The sequence below is a fragment of the Alexandromys fortis genome, unplaced genomic scaffold, assembly GCF_014885135.2.
Source record: "Alexandromys fortis isolate MF-2015 unplaced genomic scaffold, M_Fortis_MF-2015_v1.1 scaffold_216, whole genome shotgun sequence".
Classification (NCBI taxonomy): Eukaryota; Metazoa; Chordata; class Mammalia; order Rodentia; family Cricetidae; genus Alexandromys; species Alexandromys fortis.
In genome coordinates this window covers 2472538-2487510 of record NW_026068089.1, presented here as the reverse complement: position 1 = coordinate 2487510, position 14973 = coordinate 2472538, and the positions used below count along the sequence as shown (strand labels likewise).

General features: G+C 51.3%; 1 protein-coding gene across 2 annotated transcripts; it reads left to right on the top strand.

The window, feature by feature from the left end:
- The first annotated feature begins 7202 nt into the window (after positions 1–7202).
- Positions 7203–14721, top strand: Krt84 (keratin 84). Of its 2 annotated transcripts, XM_050122520.1 has the most exons (10): positions 7203–7405; positions 7523–7736; positions 8854–9062; positions 9612–9672; positions 10251–10346; positions 11169–11333; positions 11453–11578; positions 12003–12223; positions 12637–12668; positions 13751–14721. In XM_050122520.1, the coding sequence occupies exons 1-10, from the start codon at positions 7203–7205 to the stop codon at positions 14083–14085; spliced, it is 1662 nt and encodes a 553-aa protein (XP_049978477.1). In that variant the 3' UTR covers positions 14086–14721. The 2 variants fall into 2 exon arrangements, with proteins under 2 accessions (XP_049978477.1, XP_049978476.1); XM_050122519.1 differs by having other exon boundaries at positions 7203–7736.
- The last annotated feature ends 252 nt before the right edge of the window (positions 14722–14973 follow it).

Here is a 14973-nt window from a genome sequence, read left to right as displayed (position 1 = left end):
GAGCTGACTGTTCCCAATAAACTGACTCTGTTCACACTCTAGGAATCAAAATGTCTCCTGCTTGGTACAAGTTATGATACTGCTGAGGGGACTCATGAGCAGCCTTCAAGAATTGCAGTTTAGGAACAGAAACAAATGTATTGCACTCGTAGGAAAACCCCATATACAAGATATGCAGGTGCCCTGCGGAATAAATAAGACACCATGCAATTCATGCCTAAAACCTGTACATCACACACTTGCAAGACCCTTTCCATGTTACGAGCAACACACGCAATGCACATAGCCCCCCCCCATTTCATGGATCCACAACACAATCTAGGGGAGACCCTCAGGGGCCCATCAGTCAAGCTTAGCATCTCCCGAGCCCTTGGTTCTTCTCCCTCTGCACCTTTCCACTATCTTGGCAGCTCCCACCTGTGGAAAGCTTTGGAAATGAGTGACAGCTGCACTGGAAGAGGATCAGGACTCTTCCTCACTTCTCCTCCTTTAGAGAGGCTCAGGACCTGGAAAGCAGACTGGATGACTGGATGCTAGCTGTTCCATGCTCCATGAGTCCCTAGTACTCTTCCCTGCTGGCCGTGTTGATCCGAGTTCACCCCCTCCTCAGGAGCTTTCTGTCCCTCTGTCACTCTTGCCTCCTTCCCACAGCCACACCTGTCCTGTGCAGAGCTGTAAGCTAGAGGACCATGTTATTGGGGTGATGAAGAGGCCCTGTTAGTTCCCAAGAACTCTGGGCCAAACTATAGAGCCCTAAATAAGGCTCAAGATGAGCTAGCGACTGTGCTGAAAGTCAGTCCACTCCTAGGTACATACCAAGAAAAATTAATGCCTATATCTACACAAAACACGCACACACAAATTGTTGCAATGTTCAGAATAACCAACATTTGGAAACAACTCAAACATAAACAACTCAAACATCCATCAACAAATAAGCAAAATGCAGTGACCCAGCCAGCCAGTGTAATATGACTTTATCCTTGAAAAGGAATATGGTGCTAATGCATGCTACAACATGGGCAAATCTTGAAGCATGCAATGGAATAGAGAAATCCATGGAGATAAAAGGCGGAGGGCAGTTGTTATGTGCAGCCGGCCAGAGAGTACGCTAGGAACCAGGGAAGTAGCTAAAAGGTTCTTTCTGTTGTGCTGAAAGTGTTCCATATCAGTGAGGACAACTGCAAACGCCTATGACTAGACAGAAACACTGTCATATCCCCTTAAACAAGCATAGCGCTGTGTGCACGGTGCTGCGTGTTGAATGTTGGTGCAATAGAGGGCAGTTTCATGAGCGCGCAGACCTGAAGCACTGAATACAGCTGGGGTGGCTGAGCTAGGATGGTGGGGGGCACGGAACTGAAGGTCTCACTTTAGTCAACAGGACCCAAAGCTTTCCGGGGAGAGGAGCAGGTGGCAGGCAACCCGGAGCCTCAGAGCCCTGCAGGATTGTGAGGGGAGAGAACCCTGGTGGGAGACTCAGGCAGTGGGTCTGGGGCTCGCCCTTCACATACTGAGGCAGAGCCTCCATCTGTGCCCCTGTCCCTGTGCCTGTCGAGCGCCCTGCTGGCTACTAAGCCAGGACTCTGGGAAAAGGGCTGGCCTGGGGTCAGCAACCAGCCCCTTTGAGACTCCGGTTCTAGGTCAATGGGGTTCCTAGGGGCTCCCCAGCAAGCACAACCCTCTGTGGACACCTGGATCAGACCTGCTTGCTGGAGAAGGAGCTCCCCAGCAAGGACAGCCCGCTGTGCGCACCTGACTCAGACCTGGTCGCATCTCAGAGACTCAGCACATCTCCTGATTTCAGCAATCAGGCACTTCCTGTTGTCTTACAGTAACCCATTCTCCCTTCCACTGTGGGAGGTGACTCAGAGCAGGCATAAAGTGCCCCCTGGTGGTGACCTGGTAGTTCTCATTCCACACTACTGGGGACACCTCCCATCTGTGCAGCACCCCTGGGTGCTGGGAAACAAGAGGGATCACCAGTCCTGCTGGGTGGCAGGAATCCTAGTTCCTCATTGAAGGTCCCAGTAAAGGCAGACTAGTGAGAAGGATGGGAGATACCCTTGTGTCTGTCTTCCTGAGAGTCTCATAAGACTGTGTTCCTCTCCCTGTCCTGCTCCATGAGCTTGTTCCCAGAATCCTCTGCTCCTAACCCAATGGCCCTTCCTCATGCCATCACCTCTGTGGCCCCAGGCTCTCTTGCTGCTGAATCTCTTCAGCTAGGGTTACCGAGAATACAGAAGGAAGCCCAGGAGCTTGGGTTGAGACAATGGCTTCAGAAATGGCAATATGACCCTGGAGGCTGTGTCAGGAGGATCACAGAGTCAGGGTTCACATGGAGTACAGGTCGTTCTAGGCCAGCCTGGATACCAGAATGGAATGGGGAGTGGGAACAGAGCGCAGTGATAGAGTACTTGCCTAACATACGCAAGGCCCTGTGTTCAATCCCCAGTACAGAATGGGGGAGGGAGAGGGATAGAAGAGAAGGGCGGAGAGGGGATGGAAAGAGAGGGGGAGAAAAATAGGGGAGGGGAGGGGAAGTAAAGTGAAAGGATGAGGAAGGGAAAGAAAGGGAGGAAAGAGAATGGGAAGGGAAGAGGAGAAGAGAAGAGAGGAAAGGGGAAGAGAGGGGAGAGAAGGGGAGGTTGGAAAGGAGAGTAGGGGAGAGGAGAAAAGAGAGGGGAAGAGAGGGGAGGGGAAAAGAGGGGAGGGGAAAGGAGGGGAGAAAAGGGAGGGGAGGGGAGAGGAGAGGAGAGGAGAGGAGAGGAGAGGAGAGGAGAGGAGAGGAGAGGAGAGGAGAGGCACAGACACTGAGCAGAGGAAGGGAAGCTGGGTCACCAGAACGGAGCTAGCAGGTGTCAGTGCACACACTACCTGAGAGGAGCAACATTTCCACTATGAGGAGCTTACATTGAATAGGCAAGAAATTTGAATCCAACCTGAAAAACATATCCCTCTGGTGGGTAGGGGTGTCACCAAATTAAAAGGGGTCACTTTTCCTCCTCTAGGGTACCTTTGGGTCCTCAGTCTGAGAGGGCATAGACAAGAAGGTGCTGGACAATGGGCTTCTACCCCCACCCCACCCAGCCACTTTCGGGGGTTGGGGGAGGGGGCATGACTCTGGAGCTGGCTTTCCGGGCTAGAGCAGGTCTCAACATGAGAATCTCCCGGCCAGAACCTGATGCTAGCACAAACTCATGCCCAGGCAAAGAGGAAGCACTTTGAAGAAGGTGGAGTTGAGCAAAGCCTCCTTGGCATCTGGGCTTTCCCCTCCTGCCCTTCCCACACACACCTGCATACAAAGGCAGGCCTACCCAGGGTTCCTGGACCTTGCCTGGCTAGCTAGGAGGGGATTCCCCTCTCCTCCCATGCCTCAGATAGTATCATGATGACCCAGCAATCAAAGCTCGGTCACACTGCTGAGCAGAGGCAGGTCTCTGGGATTACACCCAGGCTTCCTGACAAAAGAAACTGTCTCAGCAGCAAAACCTCCAGCCCGGAGAGAGCTGTCAGGGCGACTTCTCCTCCTGCCTCCACCCACCTCTCCCGAGAACACCACTCAGGACTGTGTTATGCATCATGTGGCGAAATGATGTCTCAGAACTCTAAAGTGCTGATGGTGACAGGGTTGTGCTTGACTGGCCCCAGTCACTCACTCCCACCTTTCCCTCTCAGGAACCCCAGGAATGCCTAATGGGGTGATGAGCATCTTGCCATGGGAAATTGGGGTACAGTACAGAAGCCAGGGTGGGGGCTCATCAGAAGTAGAGGGAGGATTGGGTCAGAGGGCAGACACCAAGAACAAGTATGAGGAAACTGGACTCGGACAGGCTAACCAGGCCCCTGAAAGTCACAGGCACACCACGTACCAGGGTGATATTTGACTGCTACACTATTTAGAATGGCTAGGGTGTGTTAGTGTTGAGGCCGTGGTTTCTAATGGGTAATGTCCTTGTTTCTAAGCTCTCTGTGTATAGCACTGCTGTTACCATACCTACCTGTCCAGAGCACCCTGTGCACGGCCACACTGCTGTGAGTGGGGAGAGTGGTGTTAGCCAGTCCACTCGACTCCACCAGCTGACTCAAGCCTTCCTTCCTCTGTCCTTCCTGCTACCTGTCCAGCTCCAGTGGGGTTCTCTTGTCTCCTTCCCATTCTCCTGTGACTGCTAGTCTTCGAGACATGCGGATCCCCTTTCCTCCAAGCAGGTGGACACAAACTCCAAGAATGAAAGCTGGACAAAGATCTGGCTCCATCCTGTGAGCCCCCACATTTCTGTACCCCCACCGTCTCCAGGGCCATATCTTCCCACGCTGATGCCGGGAGGCTCCTCTGCCTAAAAAAGACCACAGAGCCAAATGCCCGAATGCCCATCTATCCTTTCTCTGTCTGCTTTGTCTTTCTACGTTTAACTCTTGAGATGCATTCATTGATTCAACAAAACCCAGCAGCATGTCTACCTATGCCCCCCGCCCCCCAGCATCCAGTGCGGGAAACACATGGTAGTGTTGCTTCCTAGAGCTAGCTCTCCTGACAGAGAATACAGCAGACAGACTATGGCAGCCAAGCTGATGCGGAGAGCACCTCAGGTGGTAAGGAGTTCTTAGGAAGGAGGAAGCAGGGGAGGAGGGGAGGGGACTCCAACAGCAGGTGAGAAAGTGGCCTGTGGATAAAGACCTGAAAGAGTTGATTGAGCTCTGAGAGGACAGACAGCCGCAGGGTAAAACAGCACACAAAAGCTCAAACGTGGTAGCTCATGCTTATTAGTCCCAGAACTCTGGAGGAGGCCGAGGCAGGCAGATCTCTGAGTTCAAGGCCAGCCTGGTCTACGAAGTGAGTTCCAGGATGGCCAGAGATACACAGAGAAACCCTGTCTTGAAATCGAACAAAGAGAAACAGGAAGGGATAAATGTCTGCAGCAGGGAAGTCCCTCCTGAGCGGTGGGAAAGCAGGGGGCTGGGCAAAAAGCAATGAGGCAGCGGGGGCAAAAGTGTTGGCAAGGGGATCTCAGAGTCCCTCCAGAGAGGCACTGGCTCTCAAGGTCCTCAGCAAAGCTATGGCATGTTAAGTAGGGTCTTTGAAGGACTCCTAGACTGTGGTGTTAAGAATGGTCTGAAGGAACAGGGTCAAAAGCCAGAAACATCCCAGGAATGTGAGTCAGGAGATCCACTGAGGAGCAAACAATGGACCCTGGCTGGCACAGCCCCGTGGGCTGTAAGCACGTGGGGTACAGGTCTGCTGAAGGTAGGTGTAGATGGAGGATGAAACAGGATGTGGTTCCAAGCTTATCACATGGGCTCTGTAGACAGTGAGACTGGATAATAAGAAATATGAAGTAAAAAGAACTAGGGGAAGCTTGGGATGCATTGCTTGAGGTGCCTGTTTGATATCTAATTGGAGCTATTGATTAATATATATGCTTGGGGATGGCCCAGTGGTTCTTCCAGAGGACTCACACTCCATTCCTAGCTCCTATACTGAGCTCACAACCCGCTCTAACTCCAGCTCCAAGCGATCCAACATCCTCTTCTGGCCTTCATGGGCACCTGAACTCTCGTGCACATGCCTTACACACACACACACACACAGGCACATACTAAAAATAAAATAAATCTTCAAGAGGACACAGCGTGTGGGGCAGTGTGAGGTACAGGCATGCGTTGGTGCTCACTGACAGGCAGAGTATTTAAAGCCCTGAGTCTGTGTGATGTCACCAAGGGGTGATCACGGGCGAAGAGGAGAAACAGTCAGAGACTGACCCGGGGACACTGGGTATGTAAAGCTTGGACACATGACTGGCTAAGAAGACTCAAAAGGAGTTGGAGAATACAGTGTCTGGAATGGAGAGAAGGCTGTGTTTGGAAGATAAAGGGGAGTGAGGGAGACCATGGAGGCCGCAATAGAAGCTGCTGGTGAGCCTTACTAGAAGTATTCTCCTGTTCTTTTTATTTTCCTTCTCCTCCTTTATACTAACAGCTGACAGAAAAACACTGATATGATTTGGTGTACACACACGCACACACACAAACATACACACACACGCACAAACACATATATACACATATACATATATATACTATAGATAGATAGATAGATAGATAGATAGATAGATAGATAGATAGATAGATAGATAGATATCCCAATCATTTAAGCACATGTTTCCCCCAAGCATAAAGCAAGGCCAGGCACTGCAATGTAAAACGTGAGCTGGAGCTTGGAGTCCTGAATATCTGTAATATTGCCAGCTGTGATCAACTCCACTGGCTTATCCAGGTCCTTTCTGCTTTGTTTCTGTAACCCAACCAAAAAATTATGAATGATTCAAGGAACCTGTGAGGATAGGTCTGTAACTCAGCTCCAGGATATGCCTGGAGGGGCTTAAAGGTGGAGGCTCCAAGCCATGTGGATAACTCTACACATGCTGCCAGGGACAGAGCAGAGACTGAAGAAGAAATGTCCTTTGAGAGTCTTAAATCAGGAATGTGTCCACACCGGCCCCAGTGAGGTCTGTTCTACAACAGCCAGGCCGTGAAGGGAGAACCCTGCCAGGGCCTTCTGAGTACTGATTCTCTCCGCACAGCCAGGCCGTAAAGGGAGAGCCCTGCCAGGGCCTTCTGAGCACTGAGTCTCTCCGCACGGGTGCAGGAGCTCTCTTCTCTCTGTAGGATCTCCTCCTCGAGGTGTGCATACCGATACCGTGTCTCCTATGCACACCCCTCCTGCCTTGGAGAATTCGCACTGGATACCCACATTCCTCCAGAACCTCTGCCTGGAACTGTTGACATTCTGACTCTCTGGTGGTTAGCCACACTTGGGCGGGGGGCCTTTGTATTTACGCGCAAGGCAAATTAATATCTCCATAATGGCAATTGTGGTGGACTTATAGGGAAAATAAGACTATAATGTTTATGTGTTTATATGTTTTTAATATTTATAGGCTACCTGCTCCAGCCCGCATCCTGATGAGACTAGGTGTGCCTGAATTAGTTCACTGTGAAGGACGTTATAGACAAGAGTTTCTGCTAACCACCCAAGCTCATAAATGCTTTTAAATGGCTTTTTTTGTTTTTATGAGGCCAATCCTCATGTCCACACACACATAAAAGGGGTGAGAGCGATCCACTAGCCTCACAGAGACGCTCAGCTCCAGCTCACCCCACTGCATATCGCTCCTCAGCTGTCACTCACTAAGCCGCCCTCCATGTCTTGCCGCTCCTACCGAGTCAGCTCTGGTCATCGGGTGGGCAGTTTCAGTTCTTGCTCAGCAATGGCCCCTCCGAATCTGAACCGCTTCCGGACTAGCTCTGTCTCCTGCAGGAGTGGGTCCGGCTTCCGTGGTTTCGGTGGCTTTGGTAGTCGGAGTGCCATCCACTTTGGATCATCCTCACCTCGGATCGCAGTTGGGTGCTCTCGTCCTATCCGCTGTGGAGTTGCCTTTGGAGTTGGCTCCGGTGATGGGAGTGGAGTTGGTCTGGGCTTCAGGGCCAGCAGTGGTGTCGGCCTGGGGTTTGGAGCTGGCAGTGGCCTTGGCTATGGTTTCGGCGGCCCTGGCTTTGGCTACAGAATTGGAGGAATTGGAGGCCCATCGGCCCCCTCTATCACAGCTGTGACTGTTAACCAGAGCCTGCTGACTCCCCTCAATCTGGAGATCGACCCCAATGCCCAGAGGGTGAAGAGAGATGAGAAGGAACAGATCAAAACCCTTAACAACAAGTTTGCCTCCTTCATTGACAAGGTACCTTGCTGGATGACCCCTGGGATAAGCACTGAGAGTTAAGGGTGCCAGGGTACTCTTCCCCTTCAAAAGAGCTGGCCCTGGTCTGAGCCATTGCTTTTTGCCTAAGGCATCTGCCAAAGGCATTGAGGGATTGGTGGCTTTAGATTGTTCTTCACTAAGAATAGACAAACCAGAGGAACAGTTGCATGATGAGACAGACTAAGACGCTGGCCACAGATTCTGGAGAAAAGGAAGATGGTCCAGCCAAACCTACGGGGATATGGGCAAACCAAGCCCTATTTCTTGGTTACTTGGAAATGTCTCCTACAAAGGTGGAGGCTTCAGTCAGGTGATCGATTGGCTTCTGTGTGAAATATTTTATCCTTTAAGATCACGGTGTTCTGAAGGGAGTTTTTATAGTTCCTAAGGCATATGGTCTCATCCAGTTAGCCTCGGGAGAGTGGAGAATGGACTGGAGTGATCTTCATGTAAAAGGCAAAGAATCCATGCACCCAACATAGGCTACCACAATCTGTTTGAGATTGAGGGAACTACAGATGGCCATCAATAGCTGATATACAGAAACAATGATGTGAATTTTACAACAGCAGAAACCCAGTTGACTGTGTGTGCATGGAGACAAGGCTTGGTCTCTAGAGGCAGGAAAGAACCTCTGTGAGCTCATTTTGCCTTGGAGCCAAAGAGCTCAGCGATAGAATATTGGAAATGCTGGTCAAGGTGTATGGTCCCAGGTAGCCAATTTCTCTAGCACAATGACCCCCCAATGTAGTCGCTGCTCCGTGTACTCTGCTGGGGTTGGCCGATTCTGGTCTCAGATACAGGCAAGCCCAGCTGGAGCTCATTTTTCGAGCTTCCTCATGACTGCCTGACACTTTGCTTAGGTGTGGAGGGGAGAAGTGGTACTGAAATGTCTTTGTAGCAAAGTGTAGCTGTGTTTGAGGAGAGGGTCATATACCTGTCCTCCTGGCTTCTGATGAGTTAGAGGCACAAGGAAAGCCATCAGAAGGAGGAACACTGATAATACACGACAGTCTTCACTGGCCATCTGGAGAACTGGCCTACACAGGTGCACTATCAAGCCCTTTAATGTGTTGCCTTTGCTTCTTGGATGTAGGTGAGGTTCCTGGAACAACAGAATAAACTCCTAGAGACAAAATGGAGCTTCCTCCAAGACCAGAAATGTGCCCGCAGCAACCTGGAACCTCTCTTCGATAACTATATCACCAGCCTGAGGAGGCAGCTGGATGTACTAGTCAGTGACCAGGCTCGGCTGCAGGCTGAGAGGAACCACATACAGGACATCCTTGAGGGTTTCAAGAAGAAGTGAGTATACCTGGGCTGCCCACACCTGGGCACTGTATTTCCAGAAGCAGAAGCCCAGTGCAGATGAGATAGGATTGTTATTGGCTAGAAAACCAAGCTTCTGGATGCAAGGACAGTGGTGTGAGAAGTGAGACAAGGAGGTCCTCTGTGCGGAAGAAACAGAAGCATAGGGTGGGAGGTGTTCTTAGCACTGCCTGGAGGAATGACTAAATCTACTCTGGAAAGAAGGTCTTTTGCTTTTAAAGAAGCCCCCACACTTAGCACTGTGTCAGGATCTACCTCCTCGGCGTTCAGCTGCAATGCCTGAGTTGTTTCTCACAGAGACTTGTAGGAAGGTCCAGATTTTCAGACCCTAAATCCAAGTTGAGAAAGTAAAGGATTTGGAGGGCCACTAGCTTAGAGAAAGTTCTAAAGAGAGGACTGACAGATGCTACACTGTGAGTAGCAATGGAGAACCATGTTCCTCAATAAACCAGGATCATGTTGAGGGATTAGTGAGGGCTTAGGAGTAATGCGGGTGAGGGCTTACCCTCTCCCCCATGCTCCCAGGTATGAAGAGGAGGTGGGATGCCGAGCCAACGCTGAGAACGAGTTTGTAGCTCTGAAGAAGGTAAGGCACAGCAAAGAGTCCATGGGAAGTTCTGTGTGGAGTCACGTGTTCTCCAGAATCCCAACCCCAGCCCCAGCAACTTCTCAGACAGCCCTACCATGGCTGAAACTGCTCATCCAAACAACATTTGATCCAAAGATCAAATCCAGTTCCCTTCAAAGTTTTGATTGGACCACAGATTATTGAGTTTGGGTGCTGTGAGTTTGAAAAAGATGGACTCTTAAGTTTCTTGAATTACCAAGGCTTTCTTGGTAATTAAAAATCTGTTTATTCGGTGTGCACAGGAAGGGCACGTGTACTCCATGGTGCATGTGTGGACAGCTTGGGAGGGTTGATTCTCTTCTTCTACCATGTGGGACCCAAGGATTGAACTCAGGTCTTCAGGTTCCACAGCAAGCTCTCATTTCCTGAGTCATCTCTACGGCCCCTTTCTTTGCTTTTAAGTGGGTTTCCACATGGCTATAGGGGAAGAGGGACCATCACAGTAGGAATGGATGGCTCCTCCTGCCGAGCTCTGGACCTCTAGGTGGGAAGGGTGAATAACAGAGGCAGTGATCTCATCCTTCCTTTTCACGCAGGATGTAGACACAGCTTTCCTGAATAAATCGAATCTGGAAGCCAATGCGGATGCCCTGGCCCAGGAACTTGAATTCCTGAAGGCTCTGTACCTGGAGGTGAGACTCGTCTTCTCTAGGCACTCAAGCATGAGACTGCTCAGGCTGCTCGCCCTGGAGGCTGAGTCAGGCCTTTGGGTTTCCGAGTGCTGGTTTTCTACATCTAGTTCCACTCCTACACAGACCTGTGTGCTCTCTGTCACCCTGTCTGGGGCATGAGGAAGGTCAGGGACTTCACAAGGCATCTCCACGGCCATGTTAGGCCTGACAATGGCCTCCTGTCACCTGTCATCCAGATCTTCATAGGCCAAGCTAAAGGATGGGTTTTGGAAAGTCTGGCAAAATGAGTTGCCAGAAGAAGAGACATGAATCTGATTTGACTAGCCAAACCACTGCCATTTGTTTCCACGCGGCCTGTGTAGGCTGAAGAGGAATCAGCCAGAGCTGCAGGGGAAGGTCTCAGCAGGATGGAGACTCTGGTTCTCTGAAGATTCTGGATCTAAAAATCTAGGTTCCACTGTGTTTTAAAATGTTGCTCCCTCTCAATGGACCCTGACCAGCCTAGCCACCATGTGGGTAGATAACGTGAATTTAAGCAGCCGTCACTGGTCACCTGAGGTACCCCTGGTTTTGATAGTCACCTAAGCCAGAGCAAGTACCCAGAGGTATGCTCTAAGAATATGACAAGGGTTCTAAAATCAGACTCAATTGCTTCTCAAGCATGCCTTTTTTCTGAGTCTCAAGCTGGATGGGGGTAGGCCTTGCAATGTCATAAAGCAAGAAGCAAAGCTCCCTGTTTCTGATTCACAAGGGACATTGGGACAGAGTCCCAGCTGCTAATGGACCACTGAGTCCCTCTGTCTTGCTGCTTCTCCAATACAGGAAATCCAGCTGCTGCAGTCACACATCTCAGAGACATCTGTCATTGTAAAGATGGACAACAGTCGGGACCTGAACCTGGACGGGATCATAGCTGAAGTCAAGGCCCAGTATGAGGAGGTGGCAAGGCGCAGCCGCGCTGATGTTGAAGCCTGGTACCAGTCCAAGGTACCAGACCAAGGCAATAGGAGACTGGAGGAGGGGGACAGGTGCCCTGGGGTGATGACTGTCGTCTAAGGTCTTCAATCCAGACTTCAAGTTGTCTAAACACCGCATTCTGCCCCTAGTATGAGGAGATGCGGGTGACAGCTGGCCAACACTGTGACAATCTACGAAACACACGGGATGAGATCAATGAGCTGACCCGGCTGATCCAGAGGCTGAAAGCAGAGATTGAACATTCCAAGGCTCAGGTTAGAAAGAAAAGCTACAGAGGGAGGAAAGTCGGGGTCCTTGGCTTTGAAAAGCCCCAAGTCTAGTAGGTAAAGGACCCATCAAGACCTAGACACAAACCAGAGGGCTGTCCAGAAAAACTTCCAAGAAAAGAGATACATGGACCAGAAGGAAGGCCTGGTAAGGGAGGTAGAAAGAACAGAAGACTGGAATCCTTAGGTCTGTCTCAAGGCAGCAGAAACCCAGAGGGGATGGAAAGCGGAGAAAAGCAATACTCCACCCCTTGCTGACCACAGTCCCCATCCCTGGAAAAGCAGCCACCTAGAGCTCCAATCCAGGCCTGGCTGTAGGTTTCACCCCTATCAGTAAGGGCAGCATTGCCAAGCCCACTGGGGGCACCCTGCCTCCCTAGCAAAGCCCACATGCAGACTCCCTTCCCCGCAGTGTACCAAGCTGGAGGCCGCCGTGGCCGAGGCAGAGCAGCAGGGCGAAGCGGCCCTCAATGACGCCAAGTGCAAGCTGGCAGATCTGGAGGGCGCCCTGCAGCAGGCTAAGCAGGACATGGCTCGGCAGCTGCGGGAATACCAGGAGCTCATGAACGCCAAGCTGGGCCTGGACATAGAGATCGCCACCTACAGGCAGCTGCTGGAGGGCGAGGAGATCCGGTAAGAGCAGGAAGGAGTGAATAAAGTCAGGTGTCCAGAAAGGTTATCAAAATAAGGGGAGGGAGCCAGGTGACAAAACCTGGAATGAGCAGTCTCTAGATAGAACAATACATTTTCCAAAAATGTTAGCCGATTGCCTCTGACACAGGATCCGAAGGGGCCGTGCTTATAAATGCGTTTACAAGACAGCTGCACCAGGCCATAGGCATTTTACCTGGCTGATTAATTGGTTAAAATATAATAATAATTCGCTGAATAGTTTAGTTCAACAATTTAGAGGCAATCTCTAGAGACATGGTATGTTCCAAAATTGCTCTAAGAGTTGCTGGTGAGACTCACCTGTCCCTGTCTACCCAAACAAGAAGCCCTCCGACAGAAAACATGTGAATTCATTCATTTCTTTCTCTCTCCAGGATCTGTGAAGGTGTTGGACCAGTAAACATATGTAAGTATCTAGCCTTTTCTCAGACCATTTCTTAAGGAAGCTCCTAAGATAGCTTGACTGGCCAAGACAGTCAGGGGCGCAGACCATGGGGTCTCTGTCCTCCGCAGAGGCTCTAGAACAAAGAATAAAAGTGGTTTATGGGCCTTCGAAGTGGGAGAAGGTTCCTGGAAAGAGACTTGTGACTTTCAGTGGCTGTGTTTGCACCCATCACAGAGACCCAAACGGAATGTGGAGGCTGTGTCAAAGAAGAAACTCACATTTGGATTGCAGGGATGGGGTAACAATAAATGGAAGTGGTCCCCCTCCTCCAGCCCCCTGCTGCTTCTAAATAGAGCATGGGCAGGTCCCACAGCAAGCGTGCTATGCGCTGGCACTGCAGAGCAGGGAGAGCCCCCACGCTGTGGAACTCCAGTCTTCTTGAGAAGGGTAGTACTAGCCAGTGCCACGCTAATCTTGGAAGGACACCCGTGGAGGTGGGGCAGGCTGAGTACACCAGATTTACTCTCAGAGAAGAGCCCTGATTTGCTGGGAGGCAAGGGGGCAGCAATGCTCTTCTGCAGAAGGTCAAACCCAGAGGTCACAGAGACGGCAAGGACTCTGGTGCAAAAGCAGAGAAGAGAATGTCAAGCTTACACTCAGGGCTGCTTTAAGCAAGGCTTAGCTGGATTCCAGTCCTGAGTTATTGGCTGTGTCCAGTGGAGCCCAGCGGGGCTGCAGAGCAGAGTCATCAGTGGGGCAGAGATGGCTGGCTAGGACAAGGTGCTGGCAGCATTTCTTGTCTGTTCGATACATGGAAACAAGCAAGAGTTACAATATAACCAAAGAGAAGCCACCCTGTGGTTCTACGAAGGTCACTGATCCCTGGGTGACACATCTCACTTGGCCTCTCAAATCCACCTGACATGGACACAGACAAATAGTAGTTTGTAGACATTAATGGCAGTCTATCTGTGGGCAGAGGCAAATACCCAGGGTTCGAGAAGCATCCTCCCCCTTCCATCTGCATGTAGACTTAGTCTCTGAGCCACCAGACAAGCGGCTCATGAGTTCTGGATTGCACCGCTTCCTTTCCTTCTCTGCAGCTGTGAGCAGCTCTCGAGGAGGTGTGCTGTGTGGCCCCGAGTCCTTGGTCTCTGGATCCAGCTTCTCCCGCAATGGTGGGGTCACCTTCTCCAGCAGCAGTAGCATCCGTACCACTGGAGGGGTTCTGACTTCCTCAAGCCTGAGGGCTGGTGGGGACCTGCTGATCTCTGGGACCAGAGGAGGCTCAGTGCTGGTGGGCGATGCCTGTGCCCCCAGCATCCCCTGCCCACTACCCACTGAGGGTGGCTTCAGCAGCTGCAGTGGTGGCCGCGGCAACCGCAGCTCTAGTGTCCGCTTCTCATCCACCACTAGCTCTCGCAGGACCAGGTACTAAGATGACCACAGCCTGGAGAAGAACCAGCCAAGCCGCCCTTGCTTCTGTCCCCTGAGGTGCATAGACTCTGGTCCTGAGGGATCCCCAGCCACTCTTCCTGCCAGTACATAGCCCTAGCCATGTCCTCTTGAAGGACTTTTTATTGTATAGACACACATCCACAGCCCCAGTGGCACTAGCTTCACCTGAACTCCCAGTGTCTTTTCTTTGGATCACCTTCAGGCTTCAGCCACAGTAAATGTATTTTCAGCACTATTCCAGGAAGTGGTACACGCGGGAGAAAGGGACCATCCAGAGAAGCATGAGCACAAAGCCCTGGGGCCTACAGGCGTCCTTAGCCACTTCTTGTTCCCTTGTCTCCCCTTCCTTGGCAGAACAGGCTTCTCTTTCCCTTCCCTGGCCCCAAAGGACACAGTCCTTGGAGACCACAGGGATCCCTAAGTCTCCACAGTGGTTCTCCTCCCAGTGGCTCATCTGTGCCTGCTGTCTCATGGCTGCCGATTGATCTGTGATACGTGAGTCTGCCGAGTAGGTGGAATGCATAAGGAGAGGAGGCTTCTCAGCTCTGGGTGTCTTGTCCTGTGGTGATAGGAGGCCCAACTCTGTCCTGTTGCTGCAGCAGGATTTTCCTGCAAACCCCAGGAGGGGTGGCTGGGGGTGGGTGGGTGCCTGTTTGTACTACTTTCTGTGTTCCTGGGTTTTCAATAAACTTGCCAAGCTAACTTCATGAGGATTCTGCCTGTTCATCCGGATCACACCGAGGAGGTGGCCTACGGGAACCCACTAGTTCACTCTAAGGAGAGAGTGACCACAGCAAGGGCTGGTGTCCTGGACCCATGGAAAGAAAAGGTTTAAGCCTCCCAGGGAGGGTCTCACAGTTCTGTAGGG